At 41.5% G+C, this 26,967-nt stretch overlaps 2 protein-coding genes across 5 annotated transcripts in view; one reads left to right on the forward strand and one right to left on the reverse strand.

Annotated features, from left to right (window-relative positions):
- Positions 1 to 627: 627 nt before the first annotated feature.
- Mterf3 (mitochondrial transcription termination factor 3) lies at positions 628 to 19,357 on the reverse strand. Of its 3 annotated transcripts, none has more exons than XM_031357952.1 (8): positions 19,229 to 19,357; positions 16,494 to 16,840; positions 14,800 to 14,952; positions 9,350 to 9,539; positions 5,864 to 6,011; positions 5,442 to 5,513; positions 3,621 to 3,782; positions 628 to 888 (listed from the first exon to the last, which is right to left on the reverse strand). In XM_031357952.1, the coding sequence occupies exons 2-8, from the start codon at positions 16,813 to 16,815 to the stop codon at positions 694 to 696; spliced, it is 1,242 nt and encodes a 413-aa protein (XP_031213812.1). In that variant the 5' UTR covers positions 16,816 to 16,840; positions 19,229 to 19,357; the 3' UTR covers positions 628 to 693. The 3 variants fall into 3 exon arrangements, with proteins under 3 accessions (XP_031213812.1, XP_031213814.1, XP_031213811.1); XM_031357954.1 differs by having other exon boundaries at positions 19,244 to 19,351; XM_031357951.1 differs by lacking the exon at positions 19,229 to 19,357 and adding an exon at positions 19,114 to 19,228.
- Ptdss1 (phosphatidylserine synthase 1) overlaps positions 19,166 to 26,967 on the forward strand; it is a 58,755-nt gene continuing 50,953 nt past the window's right edge. Inside the window, exon 1 of one of the 2 annotated variants that reach the window (XM_031357949.1) lies at positions 19,166 to 20,029. In XM_031357949.1, coding sequence (XP_031213809.1) covers positions 19,851 to 20,029 — 179 coding nt within the window. In that variant the 5' untranslated portion in view covers positions 19,166 to 19,850. The remainder of the gene's footprint in view (positions 20,030 to 26,967) is intronic. The other variant, XM_031357950.1, reaches the window with a different exon arrangement.

Raw genomic sequence — 26,967 nt, forward strand, 5'->3', positions numbered from 1 at the left:
ATGATTCAGGATATAGAACTTTCAGCTACTTCGATATCTCTATATCTGCATGCAGCCATGCTCCCTGCCATAATATAAACTAACTTCTGAAATTGTAAACAAGCCCAGGCCCCTTTGTTATGTAAGAGTTGCCTTGGTCATGGTGTTTCTTCACAGCAACAGAAAAATGATTAAGACAGTTGGCCAATGCAAAATGGTGAGCCCTGAAACCAAATACACATAAGCAACAAAATTGATCAGAAGATCGTATTTATATATTTGTAAATGAACATTTATAAATGTATATATACACTTAACTACTGTAATAAAAAGAGGCTATCAATTTGAGGCAGGGAATGGGAGGGATGGGAGAGGGGGTACCTGGGAGGGTATTCAGGGAAGAAAGGGGGAAAGTGATACAATTTTCCTATTAAAATAAGCAATAAACGCCAAGGGCCAAACCAAAAAATTACCCAAAGAAGGGAATTATGAGAAAAATGATTGTAATATTGGGGGGGAAACAGGGTTTTTTTTAATTTTCTTTTTTTTCTTTCTATCGGAGGGGAAACTGGGAAAGGAGATATCATATGACATGTAAATAAAAAAAGTCTAATAAAACAAAAACAAAAAATATTGAAACCAGAGGCATTTATTTTAAAAATACATTTATTCATGTATATATTTACAAGAATATATTTAAACATTCATCAAAAACTAAAGAGTTTTTAAGAATTTCTCAAAATCGTTTACTGAAGCTTTGGCGATCTTTTTACAAAATACTTCATCAGGAAAAGATATGAACTTGTCCAAAGAAACGTAGTTAGGTTTTGCTGGATCATACTGTGCTTTTCCCAAGTAGGCAAGAAACAAGTGTCTTTCTTTAATTTTAAATACTCTTGCATTAAATAACTGGAAAAGAAAGAAATTTACAATAAAAAGCTGAAAAACTGATAAACTTACTTGGTTAACTATTTTAATATGTTAGTTTAATAAGTTAGTGACACTGACTAAATATTTGATTCCCAGCATGCTTGTAAATATTACTAAATAAGAAATGACAAGTTGCTGGGCAGTGGTGGTGCACACCTTTAACCCCAGCACTTGGGAGGTAGATTTCTGAGTTGGAGGACAGCCTGGTCTACATTGTGAGTTCCAAGACAGCCAAGGCTACACAGAGAAACCCTGTCTCAAAAAACCAAAACAAAACAAAAAAGAAATGATGAGTTAGATATGGTGGTGCCCACCTGTAATCACAGAACTTAGTAACATGAAGCAGGAGTATTAAGTTTAGAGCCAGCCTGGGCTACATACTGAGTTCCAAACAACCTGAGCTATTGGAGACAGAAATTCTGGACTACAGGGCAAGAGCCCATCTTTTAAAAAATGAAGGAAGAAGATAAATTCTTATTTTATTTTATTTTTTTTAACCAGCTTAACCATTTATGTGTGTAGACTAATACTGCTAAATATGATAAATTCTTATTTAAAAGGGACTAAACACTAATGCAGAATGATAATGAAAGAAGGCCTTCATGGAGGGCAGCCAACATGAGGATTCCTAAGACACAGAAGAGTATTAGAAGAGTAAAGCCTTAGGAGTTACCCCAAAGCCATCAGGCTGGCCTTGAACTCAGAAATCTGCCTGTCTCTGCCTCCCAAGTGCTGGAATTAAAGGCATGCGCCACCATTGCCTGGCCAGAAATTTCTTTTAATAAATTAGAGTTTAGATTATCTGTCAGGTTTGAGAATCAACATTAGAGACTAAGATGTGTTAGAAAAAAGGATTTCATCATCTGTGAAGTATTAAAGTGTCTCTGTTTTGATTTTTAAATTCTGGTACCCACTGAAAATCAAAATAAAGTGAGGCTGACCCCTCTGGGAGTGAACAGGAAAAGCATGTCTTTCAATGTTAAAATCCCTAAGGACTAAAGAGAGCACAGGCATTTGACAAAGGAATCACGAACTAGCTACGTGCCTAGAACCTGCTGTTGTATAGATGAAGGGACAAGAGGAGAAGGGCCCCCACACTGGAATGACTGGCATGGGGATCTGGGGCTGCTGAAGAGGTGGACCAAAGGCACTTCTCTTGGCTGTATTTCAGACACCATGAGGCACTCCATAGGGTAAATACTTCTAGGCCTCTTTCCCAGTGATCAAAAGTCGATACAAAGTGATAACTATACACAGGGAAAGACACCAAGAAAAACAACTGGGGAAAACTAACAGCTTTTGAGAACAGCCAGCAAAGAAAGTATAGGCTGCTAACTTGTTGGTATGCCTCTGGAACAAAACATCCCTTTGTGTCTCTGCACTGATTGTCATGAGGCCAACAGAACAAGAAGCATGAGATGGAATAACATGGAGAAAGGAGACCTGTATGGACTGGCACAAGCCAATCAGTGCTGGACTTCCAGACAAGATGCTGGACTAGAAGCCCTCATGGGATCTTATGGAGGAAAGAGTCAGAATAAGAAAAAATACACTTGACTGCAGAGAAACTAAGAGGAAGACTTTCAGAAATTAACAACTATCAGACAGGCAGACTCCAGTCCTCAAGACATGAGCACAGCCTAACACAATCTTAAATCCCACTGCAGGTTTTGGTAAGAGTGCTTTCTGGGACAGTGGTGAGCAGGAGTCCCACTTTGTTCCTTTGATTTTGACTCTGATTGTCTTCATTTGTCAAATAGGGATAATTGTTGGAAGAATAACTATAATGGGTCCATATTCACAAAGAACTAAGCAATCAATACTTGTTCATTTTTCTATGATTTTTCTCTCTTCTACACTGAATTAATTGCCCCAGGATCCCTCTAGTTAAGATTCTACTACTATGTAAACTTATTTTAAACCTTTGTCTCTCACACTAGATTACAAGCCACATACGATTGAGTTGTGTAATCTTAGTGCTCATACACATTCCAGCCCAAGGCCTATAATGAATGACTGGACCCCACTGAATAGGACAAGGTCAGATTCTCTTTCTTTCTTTTTTTTTTTTTTTTTGGTTTTTTTTCGAGACAGGGTTTCTCTCTGTAGCTCCGGCTGTCCTGGTACTCACTCTGTAGACCAGGCTGGCCTCGAACTCAGAAATCCGCCTGCCTCTGCCTCCCAAGTGCTGGGATTAAAGGCGTGCGCCACCACTGCCCGGCAAGGTCAGATTCTCATTAACCCATTCTCAATTATCCACCCACCTAGGAGACAACAATCTGTTAATGTTCCTTCCTGGAAGATTACCTATAATTACTCCATAAACTGAAGTCACACAATTCTCAGCTTGCTATCCTTTCTCTAGTGTGGCGGCAGCAACTTATAATAAGGGTCACTCAGAGTATGATGGGCAAATACACATTACTCTGTGAGAAGGAAGTGGACTGAATGCAATGTAATCCTGAGAGTGTGCTAGGTCATGTATCTTTTCACATCTCTATACCACGGATAAAGGAAACTGTATTTTCAAATTTAATGGAGGAAACCCTAAGAGGCTATGTTTGTAGGTGAAAGCTATAGGGGCAAAGACGATTCCCTGAAGTGTCTTCAGGAGACCTGCAGCTGTGAACATCCTACAAATATAAGCACCACACCTGGCAGCCTGAGTGCAAGACAAAGGCAGTGTCTGAGACAGCTAGGAGACATGTTACCTGTGGAAACTTGATGATGATGTGGTGGGGAATGTTCATCACATTGTGTACGTAATCAAAGGTCGCTGTAAGTTTTCTTTTGTTTGCAGTGAGCATCTTAGGGATTTTGAAGACCATATGTTGAATTTCATTATGTTTAAAACCAAGTTCAAGGCGATAAACCTACAAAAAAGTAAATTTCCTGGGAGTCATGAGTAGAAATGGCATTTGGTACTATGATGGATGGCAAATTGATCCTTCCAAATTTTAAAGTAATGACCTTTTAAAATATGGATGCATTTATACCAGTACGCCTGAAAGGATTATGGCTCACCTTGGTTGGAGTCACCCAAATTTCAAACCCCTTACCTATGCAAGGGTGTCTCTGTATTGATTGTCATGAGGCTCACAGGAAAACAAAACAAACAAAACACCCTGAGATGGAATAACATGGAGAAAGGAGGCCTGTATGGGCTGGCGCAAGGTAATCAGTGCTGGACTTCCAGACAAGATACTAGACTAGAAGCTCCCATAGAACCTTATGGAGAAGGGTCAAGAATAAGAAAAATACTCTTGACTGCAAAGAAACCAAAAGGAAGACCTTTGGAAATTAACAACTATTAAGACAGGCAGAAAAAAAAAAAAAAAAAAAAAAAAGACAGGCTGACTCCAATCCTGTCCATATTCACAGACTATACAATCTTCAAAACCACTGTAGGTTTTTGTGAGAGTGATTCCTGGGCTAGGTGTGGACAGGAGTCCCATTTTGTCCATCTGCACTGTGGTATACAGAGACTCTGTGCCATCTGGAGAGATAATATATTGTTTGAATCTGAGCTTCAGTGGCCTTAAGTTTGGGTGACAACTATGAGACTGTGGGCTTAAATCCAATCTACAATAACCTCAGGAGGAGGGGGAGGCAGAGAGTGCAAAGTACAGGTGGCAGGAGGCTCACACTGTGAAATACATAAGGAAAAGTAACCCTCCCCTTGGCTTCCAGGAACAAGCTGGTCTCTGGAGACCCATCTCCCACTCATTGCTATAAAGCCTGAAAACTGAAGGTCCAGTGGTATGCCAGGCTCTCCAGCTAGCCGATTAAAGCTTAGGGGATTTGGAACGTGTGATGACAGGGCGACTGCCTGAACAGATCTCAATGCTGTGACTGCTTCCCGCAGTTCCAGTGAAACTGGGACACAGGATCAATTGGAAAGTAGTAAACATAGAGATTACTAGCTTGGGAGCCTTGGTCAGTAAGAGAAGCTGCCCAGCTTATGGACGGAGTAGTTGTAGCTAAGTGAGGGAAGCCATTGTGGAGTTGGCCAAAAAGCTAAATCAGAACTACTATAGGACAGTCAAAAATGTTTTCACCGTATGGGAACATGGCCAGGAAGCACAGACATTGCCTATCAGACCAGACAACAAAAAAGCAGATTCCAGGTCCCATTTATTCCTTACTGCTTCAGGATCATGGGTCCTAATGTCTGCAGATAACTGATTTAGGTAGACTAGGTAGCATGTGCAAAAAACACCGGCTGATATAAACTGACATCTTGGACTTTAAGAAATAACTTCAAGAAATAACTTCTGCTAAAAATTTTTGTGTTTTATGAAGTTTCTACAAAGACTCTAATAAATGTTTCTCTAGCTATTAAGAACATGTGACAACTTGAGCAAGAAACTTTGCCTCCTTAACACACAGGCTTCTTTCACAGAAACACAAAACACTTTTCTGCTAAAAGTTATGTTTTTGCATGATGACAATAGCAGTATTCATTCTTTAAAAAAACAAAAAACTTAATCAAGTATAGTAATTAGCTTCTTATAGCTTCAAGATATTGTTACCTTCATGTTTTCCTTCACAGGCTCCAGGCTTCCTGTTAGTAGCCTTGGAAGACGAACAATCAGGTCTCTAGTCTATAGTTGAGACATAAGAATAATTACCGTCACTATGCAAACACACTTAACTAGTTAGGAAAACTAAGGCATTATAAGGAATATGAAGCTAAAATTCAAAATATGACCCAATCAAATAAATGACAGGAATCTTCAAAACAAACATCAACAACATGGTTTGATGAAAAATCTGACATAGAAACAAATCTTTAGGAAGCAATCTGATGGAGCCTCTTCAGATTGCTTCCTAAGTCATCTTTGTACACAAGTATCATCCAGTAATAAGATCTGGGTAAGCCAGGCACTTGGAAACACGACACTCAAAGATAACTAAAAGAGGAGAGGCATTTCCTTACACGGTTTTTTCTTACCTTCTTCACATTCAGTTCAAGTTCTTTCTGAAAAAATCCCAGTCTGTTATCTAGTCTTTCCACAGAGAAGCTCAACAGAAATGGTGCATTTTTGACCATCCGTGCAATGTCAGTCTTACTGAATTTTTTTGACTGTAGATAAGCTACTCTAAAGAAATAATAAAACATACACATATGCATGATAAACACTTCCTAGAGAAATAGAGCAAAATATATATACACAAATATTTACTGATATGTTACTTCAGAAAGCAGGAGTACTGTATTCACATAATTTCCACCCCCACTCTTCCTATGTTCCACGCCCATCTCTTGTCAATTATTTTTACACATGTATCCATATATATGTATACACACATATGTATATACATACACATATATACAAAGTTCTGAGTCTACTCAGTGCTAAGGTAGTGTTTTTAAAAGAGTATCCTATAACTCCCTCATAAGAAAGATCAATAGAAATACTTATGGACACTTTAGCAGAGGAAACACCCAACAAATTTTGATCAGTGTTCATTTACTTTAAATAAGAAAATAATTCTAATATACTTATGGGTGTATCTTTAAATTAAAAAAATATTGTATATGTATGATGGGGGCATGAACATGTTTTGGTGCACATGTGGAAGTCAGAGGACAATCTCAGGTTCTAGTCTTCCACCTTGTTTTGAGACAGGGTCTTTCACTGTTCAGCCACCAAAGCCAGGTTAGCTACGGTCTAAGCTCCAGGATATTCTAGTCTTTGCCTCCCATATTACCAATATGTGCCACGGCATTGGGCTTTCTAGGATCCATACTCTGGACCTCACACTTGGATGGCAAGTGCTTTATCTGTTTCCAGGCAGAATTTCTGGTTTTGAGACAGGGTCTTATGGCCTAGCCCAGGCTGGCCTTGACCTCTTTCATTTTCTGAGCTTAGTTTTCCAAGGGCTAGGATTACAAGCTTGCATTACCATGTCTACAATTTATATGCACTTTATTCACTTTGGAAATTCTATAAAGGACCCATAATTATATATACTGGATTATTTTCACTGAAAATAAAATAATTTTGGATTATGGATATTGTAGAAAATAAGGTTGCTACATCTAGCCAAGCCAAAATCTAAGTTTAACTAAATATTATTCTACCTTTGCTATTCAGTAAAAATATTGTTTACCATATATCCTTTTGAGTCTATACATGAAGTTTCTACAAAGACTCTGGTAAACATTTCTCTAGCTATTAAGAGTATGTGACAATTTGAGCAAGAAACTTCGCCTCCTTAACACACAGGTTTCTTTCACAGAATTAATTATAAGGAGATGCTACATTACATTAGTAAGTACAGTAGGTAGTCAGGACCCTGGAATTTGGCCAACTGGGTTCGAGTCATAGTTTGCCATTTATATTATACTGTGTGTCTAATCTTGGGTAAATTACTCAAACTTTCTATGCCTCATGTAATAATTGTGGCAAAACCTCTCAGATGATTCCCACTGCCTGCCATTCATACTTTACTGGAATAAATCTGGAGCACTGAGGCACACTGGCTTTTGAATGGTGAAGGACGCCAGGATGCTGGGTGTGAAGCTTTTAGAATCACTCCTTCCTGGGTAATGATCATTTCTATCACAGGAGTCTGAGTCCCATGATGAGAAAGCACCAGTCTTCTAAGCCTGATGCCTAGTCCAGTGCCTTAACTAAGATGTTCAATGTAAGAAATGCAAATGTTTTGAGCTTTACTTTTTTTCCCTACTTCATAGAAATGGCATTACTTTATTATTAGCTCAAGGCACTGCCAAGGCCTCTGTAGCTCAATACCAGGGTAGAGGACAGTCTAGAGCAGATTTTCAACACGTGGGTACAACCCCTTTGGCAGATGGCTGTATGACCTTTTCACAGGGCTCACATGTCAAATATCCTATATATTAGATATTTACATTACAATTCATAACAGTAGCAAAGTTATGGTTATGAAGTAGCAACAAAGTAACTTTATGATTGGGGGAATCACCACAACACAAGGAACTGTATTAAAGAGTCCCAGCATTAGGAACACTGAGAACCACTGGTCTATTCTAGAAGGACTGTGACTGGGCAACAATGGAGGAATAGTGCTGTCATCTTGGCAGGATAAGAGGCTAAGTATCCCAGGTGGAGATTGAGAGACATGTCCAATGGATGTGAGAGATAGTCAAGGCACAACTGAGGGGTCTGGGCCTTTCACTGGAGGTGGATGCCAAAAGTGACAAGTGATAATCGTGATTGAGGTAATGAGGTAAACTGAATAGTACTTCCACTCAGTGTGCCCAAGAACACAAACTAACCCAGAGAGACAAGTGGTGACGCCATCATTAACAGGGCCGGGCCTTGTTCTGGGTTGGCATCATCCTACAGTGTCTTCAGACTGTTACTTGTCTGACTGATGACTAAAGTGCAAAGATAGTTTCTTTGCAATTCAAAGAAAGCGTGAGATACCTGATCATGGATGCCAACTTGACTACACATGGAGTCAACTAAACCAAGTTTCTAGGTGCTCACCTGTATAGGGATTTTCTTAATCAGATTATCTGAGGGGGAAAGACCCACCTTAAATCTCTGCCACACCTTCTAGTAGCAGCCCACATTAAAAGACCTAGAAGAAGGAAGCTTTTGTCTTTTGTTTTGTCTGTTACCCTTACTCTAGGTGACAAGAAATGCATTTATCCTGTTGCTTTGGCATTCCTTCCACAGTATCAGTACCAACCTCTTCAGGAGTCTAACATGTACTGAAGATCACCAACTGTCCAGGATTCTACAAGATTCCAGCAATAGACTGAGACTGCTGGGACGTCCAACTTCATGGATCAAACTACTAAAGCATCTTTGGCTTTTTCGTCATGAGACAGACACTGTTGGATCAGCCAGATTAGAGCCTGTGACCCATTCTAATAAATATATATTAAAAAGCTATCAGTTTTCTTTTTGAGAGAGCCTTGATTACTACAAAGGGAATTTTAATTTATGAGATACCATACTATTAAAGTATGTTGTTGTTATTATTATTATTATTAAATAATTTGCTCAAAGAATGCTAAATATCTGCTGTCAAAAATTAGAAATACTGGGCATGGTATACACCTATAATTCCAGCAACATTCAATTAGGGCTGCCTTTCAGGTTCAGAGGTTACCATTATCATCAAGGTGGGAGCATGGTAGCATCCAGGCAAGCATGGTGTAGGAGGTACTGAGAATTCTACATCTTCATCTGAAGGTTGGTAGTGGAAGACTGTCTTCCAGGCAGCTAGGATGAAGGTCTTAAAGCCCATACCCACAGTGACACACCTACTCCAACAGGGCCACATCTTCTAACATTGCACTCCCTGTCCTGAGCATATAGCAGCTATCACACTCACCCAGAAGATCCTTGAACAGCAGACTAGAAAGTTTCTCACACACACGTAAGTAATTCTTCCATAAGTACTTCCTAGGTTATGTTGGAATCATTTCAAATTTTACCTGGTCTTAAGATTTTCAAGGTCTTCAGAGAAAATAGCATAATTTTTTGTCAGAAATGGTCCCAGCTGGTTATCTTCTAAACCCAAATCTTTAAGAAATAGCAGTATTTGCTTAATGTGTTTTTCAAAATCCAGCCTTAGGAGGAGGTTGGCTACATCTGGATGTTTTTCTATCTTAGACAAATCCACTCCTATAACAAATGAAAAGGATTGGTTTGAAAATAATTTCTTATTCAGTCATTAATTTCATATAGAAAAAATTATTGATGAATAATCTTTTAAAGGGAGAACTGATATAGACAAATGAAAGCTTAAAGTACTTTTAAATGAACTGGTTACAAAACTAAATTAAAATCAATTATAGCATTTATATGTTAAAGGTCAATGTAGAAAAGAAGACAGAAAACATTTGTGCTTAAATTTTCCCCAAAGACAAAGTCATTAAATCATTTTGATAGCTACTTGGAAGGTTGAGTCAGGAGGACTATAAGTTTAAGGTCTGCCTGAGTTATATGGTGAGTTCATGGTCAATGGTGAAATTTGAAGAGACTATTTTAAAATATAAAGATAAAAGAAAACAAAAAAGGCTAGAGAGGTAATTCAGTGGTAGAGTGTTTGCTTAGTATACATAAAACCACAGATTCAATACTGAGTACCACAAAACCCACTTTCTAAAATTATTTTTAGAGGCACCTTTATATATGCCTTAGAAAAGCAATGAAATAACATTTTTTATAATTGTATCCACAATCAAAAAATCATCATATTCATTCACCAATTTTAGAAACAAATATAATTACAAATCTAAATTTCTTGGTATTATAAGTGTGCATATACCAGAAACTAACTCAGAATAAACTAAAACAATTTTCCACACACTAGTGATGACATTTTAATTCGATAATGTAGCTGTAGTTAAGTTAACCTGCTCTGCTTCTGGTGGGTCACGCCCACTCATTGTACCTGCCTAGGAGCTATCTGGATTCTCAAATGAAGCACACACACACACATACAGAGAGGGAGAGGGAGAGGGAGAGGGAGAAGGAGAGGGAGAGGGAAAGGTAGAAGGAGAAGGGGAGAGGGAGAGGGAGAGGGAGAGGGAGAGGGAGAGGGAGACAGACACACAGGCCAGTTAATTTTAATATGCCTTGACTAACTCAAAGGTTGGGCAGTTCTAATCTCCCCACAGCTAGCACACATTCCCCTCCTGTAATCCTGGCTTAACGCCCTCTAATTCTTTATTTTATCTTTGTTGCCCTGGCTCCTTCTGGGCAGCTCTCTAGTCTTTGCTGGCCAAGATGCTTCTGAGCAGCCCTTTTGGGGGCTATATTCCTTTTCATCTACATTTTCTTTCTGCAGCTCTAAATCTGATCTGTCTCTCTCTGAATCATGGAGAGCATCTTTTCCTCTCTGGTTCCAAAGGTCCCGCCTCAGTCTACCTGCCCAGCCATTGGCTCTTTAGTGATCTATCAAAAACCAACTGGGGACAAGGACCTTTAACATTTGAACACACAGATTCCCAATTTGGGGGGCTGGATTAATTCAAAGCAATAGAACCAATCCCAAACATCTCACCTTCTCTGCCCAAATTTTAAAAAAAAAAAAAAGGCTCTTCTCTCAGACATAAATTGAGCATAACCATAACAATTATGTAAATTACAAAGTATGATGTACAATTAGCATTCGGTCCATCATATTTGTCAATTAGAAAAAGTACTTTACCACCTATCCTAACAAAAGAGCTTATAATTCTATACCTGCATTATGTTTTGATTTTAGCCTGTATCACCATTTGAAAACCATCCTTTCAACTGAACTATCTATTATATGTAATTTTTTGTAACTTAAAAATAAAACAAAACCAAGTACAATCAATGAATGATTTAAAAAAAAAATGAGATGGAAACAAGTTTCAAAAATCTGTGATAAATGGGGGAAATATTTTAAAAATAACCTAAAAGACTTGGACTCCAAGTGAGTTTACACATGTTGGAGGGCCTCACTCCGCATGAGCTGTCATACCCTGGTCACGGGGTTGCTTTTTAGAAGCAGTGGGAGAAAAGTCCCATCAGGAGAGTACGAGGCTTACACATCCTCACACATTGGGAGAGTATGACGATTCCATTAAAATGAAAATCCAGTCACTGACTGCCCACAGTGAACAGCCACTTCTGCTAAGGACAGGAGATAGAAAGTGAGCAATAGATGCTCTAACAGATCCTGGCATTGCATCTTTTACTGTTATATATACTCAGTCATCAGCCAGGGTCTGGAAAGCATATTACCCTACAGAGCTCAAATGAAAGGAAATGTAATATGATGGCATGAGCAGAGCTAAGTGGACACACAAAGGCATGTCTAGCAACAGAGATAAATAGACCAATCCTTTTCCAGAGCCCAGAGGGAGCTGTAAGCTATTAGTGAAGGGCCACATGAAAGAAAGCTGTTGCCATGGAGAAGTTAAAAGACCTAAAGAAAAGTGAGAATGGGGGAAATGACCTGGCCTGGCCCTTCTGCCTTTACAGTGCCCTGGCAGAAGCTGCCTAGAGTCCAGCTACACAGGAGCCCTTGTGCACAGGGCTGGCCTCCTGATATTAGAACAAGCAGAAAAAGCAGGAAAACAAACAAAAGAGGACCAAGGCTTTATTACTCAAAAACAATGGCAAGCAATAATGGATCCTCTAGGTTACTGCCATTTGCAGTTATTTTCTAAGGCATGCTATTGAAATTACTAGCTCATACGAAAGGAATGGTTGGAGCATATCCCAAAGCTCTAAGTATACTGTAAATTATTCACAGGTCAGGACCATGTTGATCCATCATCACATTAAGTACCTGCTATAGGGTAGGGAAGCTGTTCTGAAAGGACAGACACCACATGTCATCTCTCATCTCTGAACTTACTACAGAAAGCATCTCTTAAGCTGTGTACATTCTCAGGTTCCATGGATATTTTAGGTATATATCTGCACTACTTCTTGATTAAACAAAGCTAATTAATATATCACCCCATGTATAGTGTGTGTGTGTGTGTATGTGTGTATTTAAAACATACTCTTAGTAGATCACAGATCTCCAGAACTTACTAAGAATAGACATTCTGTACCCTTCCACCAACATCTCCCCATGGTCACCTCCCCTACCCCAACCACCATTCTTCTCTGTTTCTGTGAGCTTGGTTTATTCACCTTTTACTAATGAGACATGTCTTTGTATGCATGTCCTCCAAATCCTGTTGGAAATGACAGTACTTCATTCTCTGCTACTGCTGACTGGTATCCCATTGTGTGTATGTGTAATGCATTTCCTTTAATTATTCACTACCTGATGGATGCTTAGGTTAGTGAAAGAGCCTTTATTTTTATCTCATTGGGGACCTCTCATTTTATCTCTATCTTCTTCCAGTTATTCTCAAATAGGTATTTGTAACCCTGACTAGGCTGGAATTCACTATGTAGGCTAGGCTGGCCTTGATCTCACAGGTATCTGTCTACCTCTGGCTCCCTATGCAGTGATTACATGTCTAGCCTCTCATAAATTTTCTTGGGAACATAGGTCACTTCTTACACATCTGGGTAACACCTGGCTAAGTAGGTCACACACGGGAGTGAAACATTACCATATGCTGTCATTAGTGCAAGCATAAAAACAGGTAGAATGGAACTCATAGAAGAGTCAGATAGTATGGCCAGAGAACACATTTCAGAAGCTGTTGAACTTGAAATAAGTTCTCCTCCACCTGTTGGTCAACCAAAGGAGTGAAGTAGGCAAGGCAGGAGATTGATAAGATGAGCAGGAAAGTAGGGAGAACTCAAAGGCCTTGAAAGGCTTTAAAGATTCAAAGCAGTTAACCAATGTAGTCAGTTTGCATTACAGAAAGAACACTAACACTACAGATATTCTGCAGGGCCAGTATGACTCAAGAATAGAAAGTTATCAAGTTAGGGGCTGGAGAGATAGTTCAGTATGTACATATGTATAGTGCTTGCCTTGTAAATCTGAGGGCCTGAGTTTGATCCCTAGAAGCCACATTAAAAAAAAAAAATCAGCTTAGCCTATCTGCAAGTCCAGAACAAGGAAAAGAACCTGACCTGAAACAAAACAAATGCAAGCAATTAAATGAAAAAAATTTTCTGCCTTCTACATCTACACATGTACATACACATACTCAGCAAGGTAGGAGGTGCCTGCAGTTGTTCAGTGACAAATGAGAACTAGAGGTAACAGAGGATAAGAGCAAACTTGGAGAGAGGCAAATATGGAGGTCCTATGGATGTTAAGATGAGAGGGAGGAAACAATAAACCAAGGACAACCTCTGAGGGTCTCTGGTATGTCACAGGTATTCTCTTCTCTTTCTGTGATTAAACAAACAAACAAAGCAAAACCAGTTCTCCAAATATAGGGAATGAGAAATATACAAACAGTTTTATCAGGGAGAAGAAGAAACTGAAAGGCCTACAGATAAGAACTCAAAAGAACAACACCAGGACGTGAAACACTCAAAAAGTTTTAGAATTTGTTTTTTTGTTTTTTTTTTTTTTTTAGGTTTTTAGGGCTACACAAATAGTTCAAAAAATACAAGATCAAATCTCAAACATTTCTACCTCCAGGTATTTTCAGTAAAAATTACTTCTGGTGGTTTGAATGAAAATGGCCTCCACAGACCCAGAGAGAGTAGTACTATTAGGAGGTGTGGCCTTGTTGGAGGAAGTGTGTCACTGGAGGTTGGCTTTGAGGTTTCAAATGCTCAAGCCAGGCCTAATGTGACTCTCTCTTCCTGATGCCTGCCATTCCAGATGTAGAACTCTGAGCTTCTCTCTACCACCATGTCTGCCTGCATGCTGCCACACAGTGTCTAAACCTCTGAACTGTAAGCCAGCCCTAACTAAATGTTTTCATTTATAAGAGTTTTCATGGTCAAGATGTCTCATCACAGCAATAGTAACCCTAACTTAAGACAATACTCAATACCCACTAAACAACAATATCTCAACAGCTCAGAAATTGGAGACCCCAGAGATTAAGATGTCCAAGCTAAAAATGGGTAACTATGTATGGCTGTATGGGGGAAACTTGAATTCTTCAATCTCTTACCCATGTAATTCCTGTCAACTCCCTAGGATCATTACTGAGAAATTCAAATAGAAGTGCCAAACCAGACTCAAAAACGACAAAGGTTCAACAAGGTGCTATGTTACAGACAGGACCAAAGGGAAGTGTGCAATAAAAGGCTCTGGCTGCCTTGAATTACCTAGATTCAAGGATAACCTACTAGCCAGCTTATTACGAAAGTTATGGTACAGGCTGAGAGAATAATCCATATGAGGGCAGTGGGCCCCTGGGAGGGAGGTCAGGGGATATAACATGGCAAACAGAGAGCAGTGCACCATGGGTCAACAGAATGACACATCATGTGAGAGGGCGGACTGTCCGCTAGGTTAGAAACTTACCAAGCTGCACTAGCTTCTGCAGAGTCTCGGAATGATCTACGTAATCTGCAAGGGTGAAGGAGGAAAGGGGCAGCAGAGGGTATGCAGCAATCTGAATGGCCTCCTCCTCTGAAACTGGCTGTAACGGAGACAGTGGAGGCAAGTCATCTGGGTCTTTGCAGCGAGCGAGCGAGTCATGAAGAAAGAGAGAATCGAGTCAGCAATGTCATGTACACGCAGACAATTATTTTTATAAAGGGGCTGCTGCAGAACTGACTCAGCAGTCAGGTACTTTAACCTACACCTGGCAGTTTACAATCCTATAACTCCCATTCCAGGGCCTCCAATACCAGCCTGTGGGCTTCATAGGCACCTGCATTCACATGCGCACACCCATATACATAAGTGTAATTAAAAATAAAAGAAATCTTTAAAAAGGAACAACCCAACATCTATTTCTATAAATATTATATCTTTCCTACTTTGTGTCTTTCATTGCTTAAATACTGAGATTATTCCAGGAGTAGATGCTTATGAAGTCTAAGTGTAGCATGGTGTTCCACACCTTCAATCCCAGCATTCCACTCTGCAGGCTGAGATAGGAGGAGCACAGCAAGTGTGAAGCCAGCATGGACTAATAGTGGTGACCCCCACACCATAAAGGTCCACAAATAACCTAAGATCTAGGAGTTCCAGAGAGATCAACTACCGTTCCTCTAAGGTAAGAAACTTGCTGGGAAGGCTGAAGGTATTCAGTCTATTTTTGAGACAGTGAACACATCCCAGGCTATCCGCCTGCCTTAGCCTCCTAAATGCTGGATTACGAGTTTGAATCACCTTGTCTGGGTAAGGCACAAAACTATTTCTCTTCATGTTTCACCAACAGGTAGGAGGTGCTCTTCAACCACATTGTGAGACACAGGGTTTATTTACCATGGTTTGTGAACTTGGCCGAAGGAATGACTTTAAAAAACCCCAAATCTACATTCTAAAGTTTTGATATTCTGCATTTACTCATTCTGATCCAATGTCATCATCTCCAGACTACTCTTAAGAGAATTTCTATGTTTCTACCACCTGCAACCCTTTGCCAGTGTGCCCAGATACGGAGTTCTCTCCTGCTGTTTTAATGTAATTTGGTATGGAAGATAATTATCCTTTCTCATTCACAGTCAGTTTCTCTTCCCTACCTCCCTTTTTAGCATCCGTTCACATTCTACTAATGGAGTAGTAGTCTATCTGTGGCTTAACAATGGATTCCTATAGCAGCAGGCATGGAAAGAGGAGGGTTGACTATAAAGTAATTCAAGGGAAATATGAGGTGTAACATAACTGTACCCACTTAGTAATTATTACACAGTTAAGTATCTATGTAGAAACTGTACACTCCAAAGATAAATACAACAATTAAACCCTAATAACTCTACTTAATGCCAAAAGGACACTTCAAAAGAAGCTATAAAACACAATATTTAGAAAGCAAACATCTTATACACTTAGCTATAAAATAATCTGACCCAAACTAATTAACCCAGGAACTTACTAAAATAACGGTTTAATAGAACTAAATGAATAGAACCAACACTGTCCCCCCCCACCCCCTTTTTTTTTGGCCTGGTACAAAACAGGATGTGAAGTGGGTGAGTGCTGTCCAGATGTGCAGCATGATCAAAACTATCTGTGGAAAGGGGGCTTTTCTCAAGGCCCAGAATTACCTTCCAGAGGCAGCTCAGCTTCGAGGCCGGGCATCTTCTCCAGCTGTTCACTCACTGAAGGAAGCAGAGCGCTTCCGGCAGAACTCTTTTTCCTACTCGTGTTGGCAGATGGGAAACTACTCCCGGAGAGCAAAGTCCTGTAAGTCTTAATTCCCCACTGGAGAAAGCAAGTGTTGGGGGACAACAGAGCCTGAGCTGGGAAGCCGGTCAACAAAGTTTTCCCTGGTCTCACAGAGTGTTTTGTGGCTTGTGTGGCTTTAAGGAAGCTATTCAATTTAACTGAGTTGAACCATCTGGATAACTGTTGGGGTAACAGGGCCATTTTTTTTTTTTTTTGACAGTTTAGTCTGCAAAGGAAAAACACAACCATCAAAGGAAGAAAGATTAATTTTCTCACATATTTAAAATAGTATTCAAACAGCAAAAACAAAAATAGATTATAAATTACTTCCAAAAACAAAGGATTTAAATTAATACGTTTAGAGTAGTCAAAAATTTCTAATACAACAAAAGCCAAAAATACAGGCAGTCTCAGCTACCAACCAAAACAGGAACTTCTCAACTGGAAAAATAAAGATATGCTTTACAATTTAGAAACAAAGAATCACGTTTGTAAATGCTCAAGTTACAACAGAACCAAATCAAATGATAATCTGCTTTTTAAAAGAAACTGGTTTGAAGTGTATCTAGAAAATATGTTGCAGGTTACTAAAATATTGAGTTATTAAAATGTATTTTATGCATTATAAATTAGTCAAAAAGTAAATGAAAAGAAACCCACTGTCTTAAATGAGTCACATTCCTAAATAGAACAGTAAACTGTTGACTGAGTCTGAGACCCAGTTCTTCAAAACAGACTTGAAAAAAAAGGGTTTGGTAAAATCCTGCTTGGAAAAAAAAGTCTTTCAAACAGAAAGAGTCAAGATAGGGAGCATCCAAGCATGCGAGGAATGGCCTCCTGCAATTCTACTCTGGAGACACAGATGTGGCATTGAAAGCTCAAGTCAAGCAGGAGCAATGTATTGAGACTGTCTAAAAGAAAAAGAACAAAATTCAAACAAGTAACCAACTCTAAAACCAAAACAGAAAGAATTGAGTACAATACCTAAATATTAAAGAAAATAATCCATATAAAAGAGCATGGAGTGGGAAGGTCCTGCCTGTAATCCCAGAACTCAGTAGCCTGAAGCAGGATTGCTCAAAGTTCAAGGCTAGTATGAGTTACAAGTGTGACACAGGCTCAAATAAATAAAAAAATGGGAAATGCTCAATAAATGTTAGCCAGGAGTATTATCAACTAAATAGACAAAAAGTGTAACTGTCAATTAACTCTTACTTATGCCTTTGTGTTTTGTTTCAAAATTTTCCTTCTGAATTGATGAAGGGAGGCTGTGTTGGCATTAACCTCATGGAATAGGTAATTGGTGCTAAATTTTAGTTGGAAAGGGGATTCCAAATCTGTCAATTTTTCCCTCAAGCTTTCTCTGGTCTCCAAAATAGTTACAGTAAAGTGGGAACTAAGTTATGCCACCTAGACAAGACCAAACTTCTAGAGGAGCTTTGGCACAGCCAGGCAGGTCCCATCTGTAAGTGGCCAAAGACAGTTACGAACAATGTGGCTCAACACAAAAAGTCAGCTTTCTTAAAACATATACTGCCATGGGGGTCATGGCTTGACTGTCAAGACTGGACATGCCATTGTAGCCCACGGCGATGGAGGCTCAAACACTATTCTCCACACAATGCTTTTATGTGTGCTATTCGAGGAAAAAACCACTGGTCCACTCTCAGCATCAATGCTGGGGATTACAATAAAATGATTTGTCTAAGCGCTCTAGGGTACTTACAAATGAGCTCCCAGAACCCCAATTTCATTCTGGAGTCTGTCCAGAATCAAATGCAATACCCTTTCCGCATCTAGTAGACTTTGTTAAATGCCATTTGCATCCAAAGATCTGAGTGCTAAAGACTAATGTTTACCCTCCACTTTTACTTGCCAGTGCACTCCCTTCACATAGCTTCATTGTCTCAGCAAAATGTCAATAAGACAGTGCTGGACAGAGCAGCTCCTCCCCCTCTGGAGACCCATCTTCCCAGGGTCTAAAAAGCAACAAGGCAGAGGCATGGAGGGTTCCAGTTAGTTGAGTGGAAGTGAGTTCAGGACAAATACAGACACAAAAGACTCAGAAACGAGTAAAGATGTGCACTCGTGAATAATGCCTTGAGGTATGTATAGTAAGAGGACAAAAGAAAAAAAAAAAGTCCTTAAAATCTCTCAAGTTCATAATGGGGTAATCCAGGTCTCGGCTGTACCGGGCATCCATCCATCTATCTATCTATCTATCTATCTATCTATCTATCTATCTATCTATCTATCTATCTATCTATCTATCTATCTATCTATCTTCCTTCCTTCCTTCCTTCCTTCCTTTCTTTTCTTTTTCTTTTCTCCTTCCTTCCTTCCTTTCTTTTTTTGTTAGGAACAGGAACAAGAGCCGAGATAGGCTTTTCTAGGTTCAAGATCTTTACAACTAATCCTGAGCTCCGGGGATGGAAGGCGCACTTCGTAATAAAGGGCCTCTCGGCAGCGCAGCCGCGGTCCCCGGACCCTTTAACCAACCGGTTTTATCGGAGCAGGACTGCTGCAGGAAGCCGGGCCACCCTCCGGGCCCTAGTCTGGAGCTGATAAACAAACCCGGCGGCCCGCGTTGCCACTCCAAGGTTCAGGGACGCACCGATCGAGCCCGAACCTCTTCTCCGGGTCGCCGAGACCTATCAAGCCGCGAGGCTCCCGGACGCTGCTGAGTACTGTTAGGCGCGACCCTAACCCGGCCGGGTAGCGGCCTCGCGCTCGTGCTCCGGCTTCCCAGCGACCGCGCAACCTACGCCGGGAGATGGCGCACCGTCGCTCCGCAAGCCGGCGATTCGCTACGCTGGGCCGGCACCGCCCCCCACGTGGGTTGCGCTCCGAGCGGGCGAGACCATCTGCGGCGGCGCGGGAAGGCACGCCGCGGGGGTCGGGGACAGAGCCGGCCGGGGTCTTGCCGGCCCTGGGGCTGGTCGCCGCGTTCCCCGGATCCGTCACTCCTCGGTAATGTGGGGAGGATTGAGAGCTCCGCCATGTCGCCCTGCTAGGGCCGGCCTCCTCGGGCTGCTTTCTCCCCCTGCTCAGGGCCGCGGTGGTGGCGCCGCGACCCCGCCCTCGCGCGCGGGTCCTTCCCTGTGCTAGCACCCTTCTCAGAGTGCCAGACTCGGCCCCAGCGTCAGGCAGCTTTGCGGCTGCGGTCCGTCACTGCCGGGGTCCCAGCCTTCTCGGGCCGGGGCCTCCGGCGCCGCGGCAGGACGGGGAGAAGAACTATGGCGTCTTGCGTGGGGAGCAGGACTCTGAGCAAGGATGATGTGAACTACAGGATGCATTTCCGCATGATCAACGAGCAGCAAGTGGAGGACATCACCATAGACTTCTTCTACCGGCCACACACCATCACCCTGCTCAGTTTCACCATCATCAGCCTCATGTACTTCGCCTTCACCAGGTGAGTCTGGCCTGGAGTCGCGCGGAGCGCCCGAGAGCGGAGGACAGAGACGACAGGGAAGCAGTGGAGGGCAGGGTGGCCCGGTGTGGCTGGTGGTGAGGAAGCGGGTAGCTGTTCCACGCGTGCAAGCTCGCGGGCACAAGGGCCACGCAGCTCCTCCGCCTACCGCGTGGCTTACAGTCCTCTCTGCCTACTTTTCCACCTGCCTCCCCTCAGGTCCAAATCCCATCTTTCTCATTCACTACGTCGAGCCACACCAGGAGCTCATGCAGGTCACCTAGCTGGGTCACCCACACTCCTTGCTCTGCATCATTCCCTGTCACTACCAGGAGGCTCTGGTCTCTAACCATTCATCCGTGGTCTGTCCCCAGCAAACCGCATGAACCATTTCATGATTGAACCTCCTTCAATTCACACTCCACACATAAAACACACACCATACACAGGGTCATTATACAGGAGAATCCTCTGGCATTCAGTATTACCAGGCACACACACAAATGCACATGTGAGGTGCTCTACACTGTTTTCCCAATGCAGAGCCTTTTATATACATTTTCCACAGTCATCTAGTGTAACTCTTCCCCCAGTCTCAAACACCACCTCTATGCCACAGCATCAGCAGTCACTGTTGATACATATCCCAGTGGACGCCTCCCATCAAGCACAAGCCAATACCATCATTTCCCATGTACTGTACTCTATAGGCAATAGCTGACCACACATCACAAGGGCACACCCTGCCCTCTCATGCATCTCTAACATAGATATGTTTTTTTTCCCCCTCTCTCTCTTTAATAGAAACCTTGATGTGTCTGGCACTAGGTGTATTAACTAGTGGGTGAAAGGAGATAGTATCAAGCAATTGTGTATTATCTAGAGACTAGAGAATGCTAACCATACTAAACAAAACGCATAAAATGCACACAACATAACACAGCTCTCTTATTCCCCTAAAAATATACACACATGCTGAGATCACTTCTAATAGCTGTGTCCATATTACCTTATATAAACTTATGGTTAGACAATGTTCAGTGCAATTCCTTCAATCAAACTTTTAAAATATGGCTTAGTTTTTCTTTTGCAAAGGTTACTTACCTAAGAGAATAGCATACTTTGAAGGTGTTGTATTACCAGAATGTAAGAACAGTGCTGAGTGAGATCATATGCTGGGAATAACCAACAAGAGTTTTAGATTGTGAAGGATTTGATACTGCAAACAAAAGTCTGAAGTAAGGTTGGACTTGTTCAGGAGTTTTCTGTTAGGTAGTTCTTTGGTTTGGGTATCACCTCCAGGGGACTTATTGATGGGAGGTTCAGTACAAGGTGTCGCTATTGGAAGGTGGTAGAACCATTCAAAGATAGTACCTATTGGGAAGTTCTTATTCACTGAGTGCATATTTTTGGAAGGTTTCTTTTATTTATTTCATCCCCGAAATCTTATTAGGAGGGTCTTATAATGGAGGAAACTTGTTCTCTCTTCCTCTATTTTAAATGCAGTCATTTAACATAGTGAGTTTCAAGCCAGCCAAGGCAACATAGTAAGACTATCTCAGAGACAAAACAAAACCCGACACCCAAAATTTAAATCACACATGTTCCTGCCAGTGTTACCCGTGGTTGCAGTGAACTGGCAGCTCTCTGTTGGCACTTGCCAACAGAAGTTGTTCCCTGTGTAGATGAGATGGTCTTAGTACAAATGGCTGTACCTATGTGATTATTAATTCATTTGCCCTTGTCTTCTCCAGATATGGAACTAAGAGGTTAGACAAGGGGCAGGGGAGTGGACAGATGTTTGCTTTGTTTTTGATTAGTGGTTTTTACTTAATTTAATTTCCCTTACCAGCTTTAGAAATTCCAGTTTTTCATTTTTCCTTGGGTCTTATTTCTTGCCCTCTCTATGGTTCTCTAGAGGGTTCTGCAGGCCTTCCTGATTTTTCCTTCAAGAGCATATAAAGGCCCAATAGAAAATGCCTCCGTACACTACTAATGAGGTTGTCTTGTTCCTGCTTTCTTATAGATATGTTTTTTTCCCCCTCTCTCTCTTTAATAGAAACCTTGATGTGTCTGGCACTAGGTGTATTAACTAGTGGTTTGTAGTCATGGCTGAAGAAGTATATAGCCGACACTAGACCAACCCTACACACTAGACCAACCCTACACACTAGACCGACCAACCCTACACACTAGACCTACCCTACACACTAGACCAACCCTACACACTAGACCAACCCTACACACGGGAGGCTCTTAGGGTGCATTGTGCTAGGTTGCATTTGAAGGATAGTCAACATTGATCCCCACCATTTCTGTTTCCCAGTTATTTGAATCATTTTAAAATTAGGATTAAATGAGTATCTTTTTAATTTTTTCTTAAATTTGTCTGTTTTTCCTCCTAATAAGATTATAAACCTATTAGATGAGAGAGCTATCTGTTTCTTTGAGATCATCTGTAGTGGGTGGATCCTTGGATGACTCAGATATTTTGATTTCAATGGTACTTTACCCTGAAAAGATTATATATTCAGACTTTTCAGTAAATGGTGCTAGTTCACACTCTTCCTTTCAAATACTTGTTTATTGTTTCAGACATAGCACAGTTTATCTTGTGATATAATCCTCATAGCTCTGGATTTGTGTACAGGAGTTAGCTGTTTTTAAATTTCAGCTAGTCCAGAAACCAGGACTGGTCCAGCTTGCTTGGTCTGCTTCCTTGGACCTGGCTTTGTGTTCAGTACTGCTCAACAGCGTGAGCTGTCCCTTTTCCATTCAGCCTAACTCTTTGCTATCCTTGAGCTCACCTGGGTTATCTTTAGCAGGTTTTTGGGGTCTCTCGTACCTGTTCTCCAGTGACTATTTCAAACTTTAGCTTAGCAAATCACTAGCCCCTTAGAACAGCATACCCCCAAGCCTATCTTCAAGGATCATTACCTACTAAAGCAAAACTGTGAATCTGGCTGCCTGCCTCCCTGCCTTATCCTAGGTGACAGTTTGTATATGCTTGGCCCAGGGAGTAGCACTATCAGAAGGTGTGGCCCTGTTGGAGAAGGTGTGGCTTTCTTGGAGTAGGCATGGCCTTCTTGGAGTAGGCATGGCCTTCTTGGAGTAGACATGGTACTGTGGGTGTGGGCTTCAAGACCTTCATCCTAGCTGCCTAGGAGTCAGTATTCTGCTAGCAGCCTTCATGATAATTAACTGAACCTCTGAATCTGAAGCCAGCCCCAATTCAATGTTTTCCTTCTAAGAGTTGCCCTGGTCATGGTGTCTTTTCACAGCAGTACAATCTGACTAAGACAGAAGTTGGTACCAGGGACTGGGTATTGCTGTGATAGGCCTGACCATGCTTTTGTTTGGAAGAATATGGATTTTGAGACTTTGGATTTGGAAAACAGTGGAATGCTTTAAATGGGGCTTAATGGGCTACCTTATTAAGACTATGGCAGATTTTGTTACTGAGAGTAATTTGAATTCTGCAGTCCTGGCCCAACAGGTTTCAGTGCAGAAGAACTTAAATATGTGGCCTAGAGACTGTTTTTGTAGTATTTTGGTGAAGAACATGGTTGCTTGTTGTTGCCCTTGTGTGAAGAGTCTGCCTGAGGCTAAGGTGAAGAGGCTCAGACTAACTGCATTGATGAAGGAAGTCTCAGAGAGGCCCATCATAGACTTTGTTCTCTGGTTAAGTCTCATGAAGAATGTTTTGAATAAGCATAGAAAGCTTAGAAAGGAAAAATAGAAAATAGTTTGAGGATTAATGGGACACCAGGAAGTGAAATGGAACTAAATCCTGTGTTCAAGGATAATAAATTAAACTAAGGGAGTAGTGACCTTGGAGTAAGATCCCATCCAGCTAAATTTAGGTCCAGGTCTGATAGTACAAGCCTTTAATTCCCAGGAGGCAAGGATAAGCAGATCTCTGAGTTCAAGGCCATCCTAGAACAGAGCAAGTTCTAAGTGAAGAAAAACTTAAATCCGGGCTTGGTGGACCACACCTCTAATCCCAGTATTTAGCATACAGGCATGCAGATCTCTGAGTTCAGTCAGTCTACAGAGCAAGTTCCAGGACAGCCAAGCTTAGGTAGTGAAGGAGTTGGAAAACAGAAAGCTAGTGATAATGTAATAGAACAAGGGGCCATGATCCAGCCCCAACAAGCTGCAGAACTCTGCAGCTTTGGCTACGTGGCTCTGGCTTTAGAGTCCAGAATAGAAGGGACTACTGGGACAATTGATGCTAGTTAGCTGGAGCTAAGAAATTAGTGGTGATTAAGAAGAGACCAGCATCACTGAGGTGACATCTTCTGGGAAGTGTTTTCTGAGAGCACAACGAAGCTTTGCTCCAGAGATAGCCAAGGTTGTACCTTGTGCTGCAGTTATACTTGGTAATGTGTAAGAGTCACCTAGGTGGTACTGGTTTTGAAGGCATGAAGGGGTCATGAAGAACAGCTAAGGCCTGGCACTGTGAGAGATCATGGAAGGCCATTGGTGAAGGTGCAGCCTCAGTTGCAGTTGATAGCCCAGGACTGAAGGGGTCATGCAAAGGAGTTGAGACTTAGCACCATGAAGAGAGCCTATGAGAGGCTATTGGTGAAGCCTAGTTGCAGTGGAAAACTCCAATGTATTAGAGATGCTTGTACCGTGGGATGACCATCAAGAATAGCATGGCAGTGGAATGGACCATCCTGAGCTTAGAGTGCTCCAGAGGGCAGAGCTGGAGAAGTGGTGTCAGCCCTTTGGAGGAGCCCAGAAGATGATGTGTGAATGCCAGACATTGAAACAAGAAGCAATAACATTGAAGTTGCCTTGGAGACCCCAAGATGTTCAAGATGCCAGAGCCATAGGCTATCTGCTGAAGAAAGCTGCTAACAGGGAGTGGAACCAGCCTGGGAGAAAGTTTGTTGCAGTCAACAAAGATGAAAAAGGAATTGGACTCAGAAAAAAAAAAAAAAAGAAAAAAAAAAAAGAAAAGAAAAAGGAGTTGGAGATCAAAAGACTGCTCTGACATTAGACATGGACATGCAGAGTTTGGAGTTTGCCCAGCTGGTTTCCTGTCTTGCTTTGGGAATTACAGTTAAGTGATTGGATGAATGTCAGAAGAGGCTTTGAACTTTGGACATTTAATATTGTTGAGACTGCTGTAGACTATGGGGACGGTTGGTAGTTGGACTAAATATATTTTGCATTATGCAGTGACTAGGTATGTTCAACTCATGTTTGAACAAGCCTAAGGGATCCTGGGAGTGGCACTATTAGAAGGTGTGGCCTTGTTGGAGTAGGCATGGCACTGTGGATCTGGGCTTTAAGACTCTCACCATAGCTGCCTGGAAATTAGTATTCTGCTAGCAGCCTTCAGATGAAGATGTAGAATTCCAGCTTCTCCTGCACCATGCCTGCCTAGATGCTGCCATTTTCCCACCTTCATGATAATGGACTAAACTTAACTTAATGTGGAAGCCAGCCCCAGTTAAATGCTGTCCTTATAAGATTTGCCTTGGTCCATGGTGTCTGTTCATAGCAGTAAAACCCTAACTAAGACACTCTAGTACAGCTGTCTTTCTCTCTCTCTTTTTCTTCCTGTCTCTCTCTCTCTCTCTCTCTCTCTCCCTCTCCCTCTCCCTCTCCCTCTCCCTCTCCCTCTCCCTCTCCCTCTCCCTCTCCCTCTCCCTTTCTCTGTGTGTGTCTATATCCTCTCTCCCCAAACCCTTAACCCCATCCCCCACTCCCATTCTTCAGCTCCTCTTCCCCACTCACAAGCACACAGCGTCCTTCACGGCTCATTTGGCTGGTTCTTTTCCTGAACACCTTTCTTGATGTTCCAAGAAGCAAGAGGATGACCCATGTATACAGTTCTCAATGCCACTTATTATAGCTTATTTCATTGCAGTATCTGCTTCCTGTCAAATTGTTGATGCCTAATATCTTCCATCATTGAAAGGATGAAATACGTCCTATGCAAACTTGAAAGAAGTTCTTTAGTGGATCTTTGAACAAATAATTTTTGACCCAGATCTCAAATGTTTTTAAGATAGAATGAATACATCGTTAAAACAATGACATCTAGGTAGCATAGGTCTATCTTGTAACCTTGGATTTTTCCACGGAGAAAGATGATCCTTGATTATGACATGGTTATTCTAATTCAATGACTCAAATGAAAGGAAATTAGAAGAGAAGAGGGACACATAGCCTAGAGGCCTGTGGAGTCATGGTGAAGACTAGATCTTGTTATCTTCCTGGTTCCATGGAGAAAAACTTTGTCTAAAGGTCATGAGTAGGTGGGGTTGCCCAGTCTCCTGAAGACAGTACTTCAGTTGCCCATACATGTCAAAAATGGGACTGACATAGAATCTGAGTCTCTAAATCTCCTGATTTGTCCTTTCCCTGCTCTGGTTTTCCTCCTTCTGAGTGGTTTCTACAGTACTGGATCCATGTTCACAGCATGGAGGTGTTGAATAGTAATGCCAGCTGTAGGCTCTGCAGGCCCCTGCAGGGACCCTTTGTAGGGGGAAGGAAAGTCTGTCAATGGACACTAGGTTAAATAGGGATCTCCTTCATATTACCCAGTGCCCACCCACTCTACCAAACCATCTGCAACATTCTTGCCCCCCACCCAATATATTGCAGATATCCTCTGTATACTTACTGTGAGCACTACAAGTCCCTTGGCTTCAGAACCAGGTGGGGCCTGTCCCTTAGGGAACTTAATGGCACTCTTGTTCACAGCTGGTCTCAAACTCCCAGTCTTCCTGCATTCGTCTCCTAAATGCTCAGATCACCTATGTGTTTTACAATATCCGGCTTCGATTTTATATCCTTAGTATTGATCCCAATTCTTATTGCTGATGTGTGTTTTCAAGTGTTTTGGCTAGTCAGTAATTATTTTTAAATTAAAAAAATGTTGTGTGTGTGTGTGTGTGTGTGAGAGAGAGAGAGAGAGAGAG

The sequence above is a fragment of the Mastomys coucha genome, unplaced genomic scaffold (genome assembly GCF_008632895.1).
Source record: "Mastomys coucha isolate ucsf_1 unplaced genomic scaffold, UCSF_Mcou_1 pScaffold7, whole genome shotgun sequence".
Taxonomy (NCBI): domain Eukaryota; kingdom Metazoa; phylum Chordata; class Mammalia; order Rodentia; family Muridae; genus Mastomys; species Mastomys coucha.

Coding starts and splice junctions, on each gene's coding strand:
- Mterf3 (XM_031357952.1), bottom strand. CDS start 16,815: ATGGCCCTGTTACCCCAACAGTTATCCAGATGGTTCAACTCAGTTAAA. Junction 9,540..14,799: donor GCAGAAGCTAGTGCAGCTTG/GTAAGTTTCTAA, acceptor CATTTGTTATAG/GAGTGGATTTGTCTAAGATA. Junction 889..3,620: donor TCATCATCAAGTTTCCACAG/GTAACATGTCTC, acceptor TTTCTTTTCCAG/TTATTTAATGCAAGAGTATT.